This window comes from Rhopilema esculentum, chromosome 2, assembly GCF_057945365.1.
Source record: "Rhopilema esculentum isolate cy_ngs chromosome 2, ASM5794536v1, whole genome shotgun sequence".
Classification (NCBI taxonomy): Eukaryota; Metazoa; Cnidaria; class Scyphozoa; order Rhizostomeae; family Rhizostomatidae; genus Rhopilema; species Rhopilema esculentum.
Window position 1 is genome coordinate 841,299 of NC_142816.1, and position 13,724 is coordinate 855,022.

Consider the following 13,724-nt stretch of genomic DNA (forward strand, 5'->3'; position numbering starts at 1 on the left):
GCAATGATGAGCCATTTAATAAATAAAGCTCGCATTAAGAAACGATCTTTAGTGGTATCTTTGCTGGATCTCAAAAACGCCTTTGGCGAAGTTCATCACAAGCTGATACCAGCAATTCTTGCTTATCATCATATACCTTCGGAAATTCAATCATTGATCTCAAGCTTATATCTAGATTTTAAGACCTGTATCATAACCGATAAATTCCAAACCCCTGCAATTCCCGTTCGCCGCGGCGTATTGCAAGGTGACTGCCTCAGCCCCCTTCTTTTCAACCTTTGCTTGAACACGTTCATACAATACATCAAATCAGATAAATTTAAGCAGCTTGGTTTCTCCCCCTATGATGGTAATGACCGCATGTTTCAGCCAGTACACTGGTTTCAGTTTGCTGATGATGCTGCTGTTGTTACCAGTGGAGAAAAGGAGAACCAACTCTTATTAAACTGCTTTACCAAATGGTGCCAATGGGCTAACTTCATTGTCAGGGTTGACAAATGTGTTACCTTTGGTGTCAAGAAACACTCTACGCGATCCCTCCAATTTCAACCGAAACTTTTCATCTGTAACCAAATAGTACCTGCTGTCAAAAATGGCGATTCATTTAAGTATCTTGGTCGTTTCTTTGATTTTGAAATGAGTAACCAAGATCATAAATCTAAACTCGTTTCTCTTTTCTCTATTCTTATGAAGGATATTGACGACTTACCTCTCCATCCTAAAAACAAACTGCTATTATACCATCGTTATGTTCTGTCTAAAGTTTCATGGCATTTTACTGTTGCAGATCTACCAAAGACCTGGGTTGTCCAAAACCTAGACAATCTTGTTTCCAATTACATTCGCCAGTGGCTTGATCTTCCTTTTTCTGCAACATTGAGTGGAATAATCCTCTCAAAAATTCAGTTTGGCCTAAATCTACAACTGCCTTCTGTCAAATTTACGCAATGCCAAACTGTCTGTCGCAATGCCCTAAAATCTTCTCCCAACATTGACATTCAAAACCTATGGAAAAACACCAGTCATGGCACGAACCTACAGTACGACATCTACCGTAATACTAAAGAGGTATTAAAGGCTGTCAAATCAGACAACAAAGAACGTCTCTCTCAAAACTTACCATCTCAGGGAGCTACAATTACCTTCCTACTGAAACATTCACTGGAAAACTGAACGGTATTTGGTCAAGTACACAGAGCAATTTGCCTAGTAACATCTTTAACTTTACCATCAAGTATCTAAACAACACTCTTCCAACTCCTAAAAATCTGCTGAAATGGAACCTTAGTCAAACATCTGACTGTGAATTCTGTCTTCTTCCAGAAACACTTCTACACGTTGTTGCTGGATGCAAAGTGTACCTTGACCAAGGCCGCTATACTTGGCGTCATAATTCTGCATTAAACTTTCTAGCCACTTCCTTCCAAACAATAAATGGGTCTTCTCTCTACGCAGATTTACCAGGCTTTCTTTCCCCTTCTATCATAACTGGAGATCAACTACGCCCTGACTTACTTCTCAAAACTAAGGGAAACTGTCTGTACGTTTTAGAGCTAACCATAGGCTTTGAAACAAATCTTAACTGCAATGCTGTCAGAAAGTCAGAGAAATATGCCACCCTCGTATCTGATTTAAAACGTCAGTTTAGGTCAGTCTCGTTTGTCAATCTTTCCATCAGTTCACTTGGTATTTTTGGCGACTCCTGCAGCTCATTCATCGACATGTGTGACTCTTTGTCCATTGATCATCAACAGAAACGCTACCTCATCTCCAAACTTACAAGCATCTCCATTCGCACCACATACTATATATTCTGCTGTAGAAACAAAACTTGGACTTATCCAGATCTACTCCCCTTTTAACATTTTTTTTTCTCATTACTACGATGTAATAGTTTTTATTTTGTAAACACAGGCTAGCCAGTTACAAATTACCTTGTAATAGTGAGATTTGTAATTGTAGTTTTAACTGGAATTCAAAATGAAAAGTTTCCATTATTATTATTATTATTATTATTATTATTATTATTATCACCAGCAATGAGAAAGAAAACCAACTTCTACTGAATTGTTTCACTCGCTGGTGCCAATGGTTTATGTTTGTGGTGACGATGGAGGGCAGTCGGGCCTAATGGTGCGTCTGTCTGAAGTTTAAAAATTCCACGTAATCCGTCGTAACTGCCGTCGTTAATGCTGTTATTCACTACATCAAGTTAATATTCATGATTGTCAAGCTAAAAAGAGCAATTAAATCAGCCATAAGAGGAGGAAAGATATTTTTTGTTGGAACCAAGTTCGACTCAAATTTTGATTGCGAGGAAATCTATGATGATATCAGGTTATTGAATGGAGACGAGTGGGGAGCTTTTCAGGATAGGGAACGAAAATTCAGAGCGCTTTTTGCTTCGAAAAGGACGAACCACGGAGACTTTATTTGTCGTGGAATTATTGGTGACTGGATTAAAGTTGCAAAGATATTATCGGGGATATTTTACCAAAACAACAAGTTCTTGGCCAAGAGGGTGAATGGGTCGCAGTGGAGCGTGAACTTTTTGAAATTTGTTTGCCGTGGTTTGCGACTGTTCCCAAGGGATGACAATTATTGCATAAATAACGCTGTGGATAGAATTGAGTACATAAGTAAACAATTGAAATACATTAACAATACAATCATACCATTCTTATCGTCAAAAAGAAGAGAGAATAACAATAGCGACGAAGTATCAAAGGAAAAGCTGACCTGTTTGTGGTTACAGCGAAGGAAGAAGGCGATAGCTGTAATAAGGAACAACGGCTATTGGCCTAACATCGAGAATGCTATAATTTCAGTGCAACGGAATGAGGATTATTACGCTCAGTCGAGCAAATGTGCTGATTCTAATGGCTTTGAAGGTGTTGTACCTCCATTCTTTGATCGTGAGGAGGCATTGGCATCTGTGAATTATGGTCATTTTTTCAGCTATGATGAGATTGAATCTACTGTGAAAGGCTGCCCCAGTGGGAAGTGTTGTGGTGCCGATGGGGTTACTTACGAGGACATGAAGGAAATGTTTAGCGAAAATAGGTATGTTTTTGTGAATATCTTGAACGTTGTGCTTGTAAATTTGCGAATACCAACATCATGGAAAAAGTCAATTGTTCAGCGAATCCCCAAGAAGAATTTTAGTATCAATGATTTGTCAACGCTTAGGGATGTATTTCTTTTACCCACTTGTTACAAGGTGTTTTCGAAAGCAATCTGTAAACGAATCACCCCACACATATCCAATGAGATTGCTTTTTGGCAGCGTGCCTTCCTGCCCGATCGTGACAGACAGGAATTGATTTTTAGTTTGAAAGCCGCAATGGATGATTTCAGACACTTAAGTACAAAGTTTTGTGCAGTTTTTGTGGATTTTGCGGATGCGTTTGGGAGCATTGAGCATAGTTTTCTTTTTGAAACTCTCCGGGAATTTGACATTCCTTTGATTTATTGTTGCTTGGTCGAAGATCTATACCGTTACTCTTCGTTTTCTGTGATTTGTGGGTTTGAATTGAGTAAAGAGTTCAATATAATCAGAGGAACAAAGACAGGTGACCCTTTGAGTGCACTTTTATTCATATTGGTGATTGACAGAGTATGCAAGCCTATGGTAAAAGAGGCTGTTATCAGGCAGGGCATCGAAGATGAAAGAAGGATTAATCCATGTCCATTGCAAGCTTTTGCGGATGATGTTGTTGTTGTCAGTTATGACGTAACGATTATAAATGAGATGTTTGATATTGGACAAGTTGCCATGAAGATAGCAGGTTTAGAAGTGAAACCCAGTAAATGTGCAGTTATGTATGCAAGGAGGTCTGGGAATAACTGGTACAAAGGCAAGGCAGATAAAAAGCCAACTGTGTCAATTCAAGGAAATGTCATCGAAGTTTATCCCCGTGACAAGTCCTATAAGTATCTTGGAAAGTCTCTCTCACTTTTCGGCGAAGATGCTGTGCAAGTGTATAAAGTTATAGAAAGTTATAAAGATTTATTGGAAAAAATAACAAGCTGCAAATTGCCCCTTGCTCTAAAGGCTAGTGCTTTAAATAACTTGGCTCTCGCGAAGATTCTCCACCATTTTTACAATACAAGGTTTACAGAGGAGCAGTTGGAACTCATGGAAAAGTCCTTGGTGAAGGCAGTTCGAAATATGTACGATTTGTATGAAACAACAACACAGCTCATCATCTTCTTACCACGCGAGCACGGAGGGATTGGAGTTAAGCGTGTGTCAGATGTGTATAGGTCAACAAGGGTTGCATTTCTCATTAAGATGTTGAATCATCCCCAATTACATTTCAAGAACATTGCACGTCAATCCCTTAATTTGGATATGGAAAAACGGAAAGTTGCTTCAACAGATAATGATATGAACTTCCTTGGGTTTGAGATTAGTGAAGACGGCTACCTGAATAGTCGTACCAAATTTGGGTGTCAATCAGATTGGCCAGATCTTCTGAGATATGCTAGAAAGCTAGATGTTTCCATTGAGTTCAGGCAAGGAAAGGCTGGAGTAATTATTAATGGTGAATTTTTTGATGAAGGTGCTCCACTTCAAAAGTTGCTATTCAAACAGACAGTTAATCGAGATTTGCAAAAAGCAAAGCAATTGTCAGTTCAAGGCCCCTTTCTCTGCATGACTGATGTTCAGTTGAAATCCTCCCATTCAATTTTTTACAACTGGAAAGTAAGTGATTTACTGGTGAAGTTTGCAATAAAAGCACGGTTGAGTCTACTTCCAACAAACTTCACAAAGCATGTATGGAATCGTGATAATGACCCTTCTTGCCCCTTTTACCATCAGCACACGGAAAGTGTCGCACATCTGATGAATGGATGTAGAGAGTTTCACAACTTTTATAGTCGACGTCACAATCGAATTGCTGACAAAATATTTGAGGTGATCTCAGGAAGTATAATTGGTTTCCAGTTTCATGCAAACAAACTTGCAGAATCAATAATAACGGAATATGGTGATGAATTACAGCGTATTACGCATCGTAAACCTGACATCATTATCATTGACATTCAGTCACGTAAATGCATTATCTTAGAGGTGACTGTCTGCTACGATCTGTATTTTGAGCAAGCACTGAACACCAAAGAGAAACGGTATCAGCCGCTGTGCAGTCTGCTGCAGTCGTTAGGTTGGGAGGTGGATTTGAAAGTGCTTTGCTTTGGCTCACTTGGTTGCATCAAAAAGGATGTTTGGACTGTTATGAGATCATTGTCAGTAGATAAGTTGATTGTAAAGAGCACATTACAGTGGTGCTCGGTATCAAATTTGATAATGGCCAACTATATATGGAGACACAGGGTTAAGAAGTTATTCTTGGAATCTATTTTCTCTCGGCCCTTGCGTATGATCAGATACAATAAGTTCTATATTACATTTCACATTGAATGACTTCTAAATCTTGTGTCTCGCAGTTTATATGAAGTGATTATGTATGTGGTGGATAACACAAGCCTAGTAGACATACCTTTTATGTTAACTGAGCTTTTAGCTCGGACACTAGGGCAAATACGAATTTATCACCAGCAATGAGAAAGAAAACCAACTTCTACTGAATTGTTTCACTCGCTGGTGCCAATGGGCTAACATGATCATACGTGTCGATAAATGCATCACTTTTGGAATAAAGAAATTTTCCACGCGTTCTCTTCAGTATCAACCTAAGCTTTTCATAAACAACAAACCTATCCCATCTGTCTCGAATGGAAACTCTTTCAAGTACCTCGGTCGTCATTTTGACTTTGAAATGACAAACCAAGAACATAAATCTGACCTTTTATCATCACTGTCAAACATGCTCAAACAAATCGATTCCCAGCCTCTTCATGCAAAAAATAAGCTACGTCTTTATCACAACTTCGTTCTTTCTAAAATTTCCTGGAACCTTACTGTAGCAGATCTTTCAAAGACGTGGGTTGTCGAGAATCTTGACAACCTTGTATCCAAATACATCCGCCAGTGGCTCGACCTCCCAATAAGTGCTACCTTGAGTAGCATTATTCTTTCTAAAAACCAGTTTGGACTCAGCCTAACTTTACCATCCACCAAATTCCTACAGTGTCAAACTATTTTACGCAACGCATTGAAATCTTCACCAAACGATAACATTCGCTCTTTATGGAAAAATACCAGCAGTAGCACAAATATACAATATGATATATATAGGAACACGAAAGAAGCATTAAAGGCTGTCCAGCAAGAACATAAAGATCGTCTGCAAAACATTCTAACTTCCCAAGGATCTTTATTGTCACATCTTTTTAACCAGGATCTTCCACAAATAAACAAACTTTGGTCCAAGGTGCAAAGTAGCATGCCTCAGAATATTTTCAATTTCACCATAAGGTACCTGAACAATACCCTTGCTACACAGAAAAACTTGAAAAAGTGGAACTTGAGCCAGACTTCTGATTGTTCTTTCTGTTTTCTGCCAGAAACCCTCCTTCACGTTGTTGCTGGCTGCAAAACATACTTGGAACAAGGCCGATACACCTGGCGTCATAACTCTATCTTAAACTTTCTAGCTACGTCTCTTAAAGCTGTTAATGAATCTACCATCTACGCTGATATACCTGGCTATCTTTCACCATCAATCATAACTGGAGAAAACCTTCGTCCAGATCTTCTCTTGAAGACTAACAACAATTACCTATAAATCTTAGAGCTTACTGTTGGTTTTGAATCTAATCTTGACACAAATGCAACAAGAAAACATAGCAAGTATGCTTCTCTTCTATCTGACTTACAGCGGAAGTTCAAATGTGTCTCTTTTGTGAATCTTTCTATGAGCTCTCTTGGCATCTTTGGCAATTCCTGCATCTCCTTCTTCAAAATGTGTGACTCTCTCTCCATCGATCAGCAACAAAAACAGTATCTCATTTCTAAACTTTCCAACATTGCCATCCGTACTACGTACTACATATTTTGTTGCAAAAATAAGCCATGGACAAATCCGGAATTACATCCTTTTTAACTTTAGTTGTTTTATTTTATTTTATTTGAAATGAAATGAAAATGAAATGGTGTTGACTGCCGGTTAACTACTGGATAGCAGGCCAAATCCCTTGGCTTTAGGTATCCAGTACTTTTCTTAGTATATTTGCAGTTCCTAACAGGCAAGCTTTCTGCAAGAGTTCTGTGCTACTTTCTATTTCAATTTTCTTCACCCAGTTCTCAAAGTTCTTTTCAATCGTACCCAGAGCTCCAATGTTTATTGGCACTATCTTGACTTCTCTTACATTCCAAAATCTCTTGATTTCTCTCTCCAAGTCTTGATATACCTCAATTTTTTCCTTTTCTTTTCTTTCAGTCCTGGTGTCGAAGGGGCAGGATATGTCAATCAGCAAGCACGATCGATTCATTTTATTTTCAAAAGCGATGTCTGGTCGGTTATGCTCAAGTCGATAATCTGTCTGTATGGGACAATCCCATAATAACCTTATGTCTTCTGTCACAATCACAGTCTCTACTTTATGGTTGTACCAACTATTTCTGTGGTCTAATCCTAGTTCTTGACATAACTTGCAGTGGAAAATTTGAGTTACCTTGTCATGTCTCCACCTATTATATTGTGCTTGCGCTAGCTGTTGACACTCAGATAAAATGTGCTCAAGGAGAATAATAATAATAATTATTATTATTATTAATATTATTATTATTATTATCATTATTATTGCAAAAATAAATTGATTTCTCAGGATTAACCGATTACTACAATAGAGTGATGTGCTGCTCGAATTTTATCAGTTAAAATCATAATCTTCACATAACATACGACTTTGGGGCTAAAATACAACGATGTGATTTTCTTAAAAAAACCTATTTTTGAACCACTTTCACAAACTACAGTAACAGTTACCAACCTGGTGCTTTTTCATTTTGCACTTAAAGACATTATATCCCGTCATTCAATTGCTCACAGTTAACAATTGGCTTTGCAGCTTGTTGTCTAAACAAATGCTGATCAAATTTTGTGAAAGTTAATTTTACGAGGAATGTTGTTAAGTTTGATTTCGCTAAGGGTTTTACTTCAGATGATTTATATTACTCTCATTCGGGTGTGAGTCGTCTTGTTCAATTTTGGTATTTAAGGCCCGAGTTACACGACGTCGGATTTCGCTTCGGACTGCCCACCCCAATCCGAAGCAGTTGTACTTTGCTTTTCCAAGTGATTACACGACTTCGGATTGACTTTTGCTCTGCTTTGCTTCGCTCTTACACGATGTCAGATTGCTATGTTTCAATGTATGGACGCAGTTGATAACGGAACAAATTAAATATATTTCTGAGTCGCCACTCTTCATCATCTTCTATAAGCCCGTTCTTTTTAGGTTTGACCACCAGCCACTGCAGCGACCGGGCTTAAGCCAGAAGCGACGCTGGGCCTTAATTTTTCTCCTTTACCTAATGAAATAGCTACAAGCAGATGTTTGTTTCATTAACAATTTTCTTCGTGCCAGATTGTTGTGATTTGCACAGAGGCGACGTGATCTGGAACGAGGTTTCGGAGTGAAAATCATTTCGGATCCAGTGTTTACTCGAGAAGGAATGCGAAGCGAAGTACTTCGGATTAATGTTCACTTCTCCTCCAGTGCGGAGCGACTTTCACTCTGGTTACGCCCACTGAAGTACTTCGGATTGCCTCAGAGTCGTGTAACTGAAAGCCCTATCCGAAGTGAAAGCAATCCGAAGTTGACCCAATCTGACGTCGTTTAACTCGGGCCTGAGTCCTTATTTGCTCCTTTGATGCCAATAGGAATAGAGAAGAAGGATATATGTAGTTTGGGCTTCTGCACTAAAGTGTGGGTCCCTTTGATTCAAATGGGTTTATTCAATTGCTTTGGGTCGGGATTCTCGTGCCTATTTCACATGACGTTCTACGCTCTTCTCTTCTCCCGTCCGTCTCTCCCTCCCCTTTTGGTATCAAGCGTAGTGTGTTTCTTCAAATCCTTGTTAATTCTATTGTAGTCAGACAGGGCCTATTCACATCACGGGATTCATTTCAAAGTTCTTGTTATTTTCTTTAGAAAAGACTAGGCTCTTAATCGTTCTCATCGGATATCAAAATGTCACACTGACTTTCTTTTTCTCATTTTGCCGTATCATGGGAGCCAGCAGTATCAATGTCTCCGAGAAATGACTGATCATAACTTCAGCTATGAATAAGCACATATACCTTTAAAACAGTGACAAATTTACGAACGTAAAAGGATATTTAGAGATAATTCTTTCCTCTTCTAGGCACTTAAGAAACTTTGAATTATACGAAATTAACAATTTCAGCCATTTCGATATTAAAAGTTTCTCAACACTGTCATATTTTCAGTACTCAGAGATTCTTTCAAGTTTCTCAAAAGCTCATTAACAATCTTAGAAACACGCGTGAGTCAATAGTCTGACGTGGTAGTCAACATTTGTCCGAAAGTTTTTTTGTCCAAATTTTTAAAATCTGTCCGAAGATCTTTTTTGCCAAAGTTTATTGTCAGAAATTTCTTCCGCTGAAAATTGTTGGACTTAACGTACCTGAAATTAAAAAGCAGGAAACATTTATAATTTGCAGTTTTAATTTTCTTAGTTACTAAAAACTGTTTTTACATTATTTTGTTAGTCCTAGTTCTTTTGACATTCTATTATTGTTGAAATAAAAACGTTAACGCAGATTTTCGCTGAATGTGTGTTCTGTTTGAAGTTGCTCTAAATTTAACTATTTATTTTATCTTAGATGAAAATTTGAAACAATGCAATGCTCAGCCTTATCTAGTAAATCCTTCACTTTCTAGCATAGTTGGCAATCTTTTACTTGAATAATCATTTCACAGACAGAAGCAAGACAGACGGACAGAAGTTGGGTTCAGCCATAAGAACGAATCTGGCTCCGGCCTATGCCAATCTTTTCACGATTAGAAGCAAGGTTGACAAATACATCTGGCGCGAAGCTTCTTGTCTGGATGATATATTTAATATATTTATCTTGCCAAGCGAGGAAGACAGGTTGAGGTTACTAATTGACCACAATAACACCAGCTAGAAAACTATCAAATTTACCAGTAAAAAGTGAAAAGTGTAGGCTTATTCTTTAAGCCTACTTTTACCTTTCAGGTTTTACATAGGTCTTGTCAACTATGTAAAACCTATTTATCACATCATATCATATCATATCATAGTATATCATATCATATCATATCATATCATATCATATCATATCATATCATATCATATCATATCATATCATATCATATCATATCATATCATATCATATCATATCATATCATATCATATCATATCATATCATATCATATCATATCATATCATATCATATCATATCATATCATATCATATCATATCATATCATATCATATCATATCATATCATATCATATCATATCATATCATATCATATCATATCATATCATATCATATCATATCATATCATATCATATCATATCATATCATATCATATCATATCATATCATATCATATCATATCATATCATATCATATCATATCATATCATATCATATCATATCATATCATATCATATCATATCATATCATATCATATCATATCATATCATATCATATCATATCATATCATATCATATCATATCATATCATATCATATCATATCATATCATATCATATCATATCATATCATATCATATCATATCATATCATATCATATCATATCATATCATATCATATCATATCATATCATATCATATCATATCATATCATATCATATCATATCATATCATATCATATCATATCATATCATATCATATCATATCATATCATATCATATCATATCATATCATATCATATCATATCATATCATATCATATCATATCATATCATATCATATCATATCATATCATATCATATCATATCATATCATATCATATCATATCATATCATATCATATCATATCATATCATATCATATATCATATATCATATCATATCATATCATTCATGTCATATATCAAAACTATCAGAAATTACAAGAAGATTAAAGTACTGAAAATTAAATAATGGAAGCATTTCCTTTCTCTGTTGAAAATTCTAACGGACAAATCGAACAGGGAACGAAATTTATTCTAGCCACAACTTCAATACAACATGAACACAGTAATTTGATTCAAAGGCTCTTGAATATTGATCAAGCCTAATGGTGCCCTAATTTTATTAATGATGATTTAATTGAAGTTTGATCAATGTTAATTTCACGATGGTCTTTTGAGTTTTAACTAATTCGATGCTGATTGTTATTATTTGCTATTCGTTATGGTCTCTTGTGCCACGCTTTCTTACTTTTTTCTTGTATCTGCTCTACTAACCTATGGGCAATTATGGAAGTATTTGGGCCTCCTGAGGATTTGATTTTTAAAATTGGGATAAGTGTGTGTTGCGTCGTTTTTTTTATGTACGAAGATTGAGTACATGAGAAGGGGGCGCTCGATGTTCCGGAAGTAAGGTAGGTAGGTAAGTAGGTAGTTAGGTAGGTAGGTAGGTAGGTAGGTAGGTAGGTGGGTAGGTAGGTAGGTAGATAGGTAGCCCGTTTGATACTAAACCAACATTGTTCTGTAGGAGAGAGGGGGATGATTGATTTTGTCCTTGGAAATTGATGTCAGTGTTCCAAGACTTTTGGCAGGCATTGTCTGAAAATTTTCTCGAAAACAGCAATCTGCGATATCAAAACATTGACCTACCCTAGGGTTTTCGATGGTGCTTCTCTCACTGCTGCTAATGGAAATTCAAAATTTTTACTCTTCACCCAGTTAAAAGGAAAAGGGGGTTGGAACTCTGAACGATTGATTTTGTAGATATCCGAGCATTGTTATTGGTTACAAAAATCATTCTACTGATTTTTTCCTTCAATATCCTTTAAATCATTATTGAATACAAGTATTTTGTGCAGAATTCGATCATCGGTTTAAGAAAACTATCATTTTCAAAGGAAAAACAGTACAGTTTAGTGGTTTTGAAAAAATGCTTTTTTTGCTGAAAAGTCCCTTTATTTATGGTTTAATTGTTGATAAAAAAACAAAGAAATTCATGAGAATGTCTACAAACCATGCATGATATAAATAATTGCGAACAACATGCTGGTGAGAAACGGTTCAAATGGCCAATTTTATCCACCATAACCCTCCCAAAACCATCTACGAATTTAATAGATTTGCTTAGGCTATGCTCCTTCGCATTCACATGTGGCAACATGGTAGCGCTCATAGACACCCGATTCCCTATCATTTTCTATCTTCCCTTGTCCCAGTAATTGGAAAATGATTCGTTATGATTTAGAGAAATATCACAAAAGAAGCACAAAAGAACGTGCTTCCTAAAATCCTAGCCCGTTTGATAGTAAACAAACATTGTTCTGTAGGGGAGAGGGGGATGATTGATCTTGACCTTGAAAATTGATGTCAGTGTTCCAAGACTTCTGGCAGGCATTGAAATTAGATTAAGTCGGCAATTTAGGTTCGCTAATAGACACTTTGGTCTATAGTCGTGCTAATTAAATAGGGTTTGGCAGCTAGAGTGAGATTCCCATTGCAGTCATCCTCTTCGATTCGACCAATCGTCGTTAGTTTCGCTCGTTACGTTCTGCAGTTATAATTGGTTCCGCATGTGCATGTGTAACGTGGAATGGAACTTGGGACGTTAAAAGAATCTGAAGTAAAGACGGGAAATTCGAATATATTGCAAGTGTTTCAAATCTGTTTTGTTTCCTGCAAGTTTTGTAAAGTTGGCGATGGTTATTCGAATGTTTCTTTGCTTTGCAAAATTGTCGCAAAATGCTTGCAGGGACATTTCAATTTTCTCTCGGGTTGACCCAAAATTCATTCAAAATTCTTCAGACCCTGCTTTATAAAAACAGGGCGAGTATGTTGAATAAGTTAGTCTGGTGTAGGAATACCATAGAAACCATGGAAATTTGATAAACGTCTGAGGCCAGACGAACAGTTAACGAAATGATCAATTAATAATTTTGGGATCTGTGACTACATTTCTTAATCAAATGGTTGAATTGCCGAGTTGAAGGAATCTTTGCACTCGCAACTAAGTGGTTTACAAAATTAAAAGTTTGGCAGCTCACAGTTACGTACAAAAGATTCCCTTACGTAATCAAGTAATTGCACTGCCGCGAGACCATCGTGCTCGAACTGTTTTGTCAGCATGGGTCGTTAGGGATCGTTAGTGTTGGATAGGCTAGACCCAGACTGCTTCCTACGCGAGGTTCTTTAATTCAATTATTCTTATGTTAATTAGATTGGGTTGTGGTAGTTCTTAGTTACTTGTGTAAATAAGGGTTTTTCGTTATGTTTGGTAAAGAGAATCTTATCCTCTCTCTATATCTCGAATTCTCCACATTCTAACAGTTAGGCACGTTGACCGAGCGAAAATGTCCTTCGTCAAATTAAAAAACACAAAACCCCAGTTAGGTTCCACTCAGAGAGCCCCATTGTATAATTACTTGCTGCGTCATAGCTTGTCCATTTTCTATCACATCTCGGCCGCCTGAATATAGTTGTATCATGAACTTAACTTTCAGGGGCCAATTTTGAGCAATCACCCTACTGGTCAGTATGTTTCAATTGCATGTATTTCAATAATGTTTTTGTCAAATAATTTATAGGAGACTTTTATAGTTCCTTTTTATCGTTTTTGCAAGGGCAAATAGAAATATA

At 36.9% G+C, this 13,724-nt stretch overlaps 1 protein-coding gene across 1 annotated transcript; it reads left to right on the forward strand.

The window, feature by feature from the left end:
• Window positions 1-2,221: 2,221 nt before the first annotated feature.
• On the forward strand, window positions 2,222-5,428 carry LOC135689321 (uncharacterized). The gene has a single exon (XM_065206500.2). It carries the CDS (start codon window positions 2,222-2,224, stop codon window positions 5,426-5,428), a length of 3,207 nt encoding a protein of 1,068 aa, XP_065062572.2.
• The last annotated feature ends 8,296 nt before the right edge of the window (window positions 5,429-13,724 follow it).

What these genes read in the sequence shown, in the direction of transcription:
- LOC135689321 (XM_065206500.2), top strand. Translation starts at nt 2,222, where the DNA reads ATGATTGTCAAGCTAAAAAGAGCAATTAAATCAGCCATAAGAGGAGGA.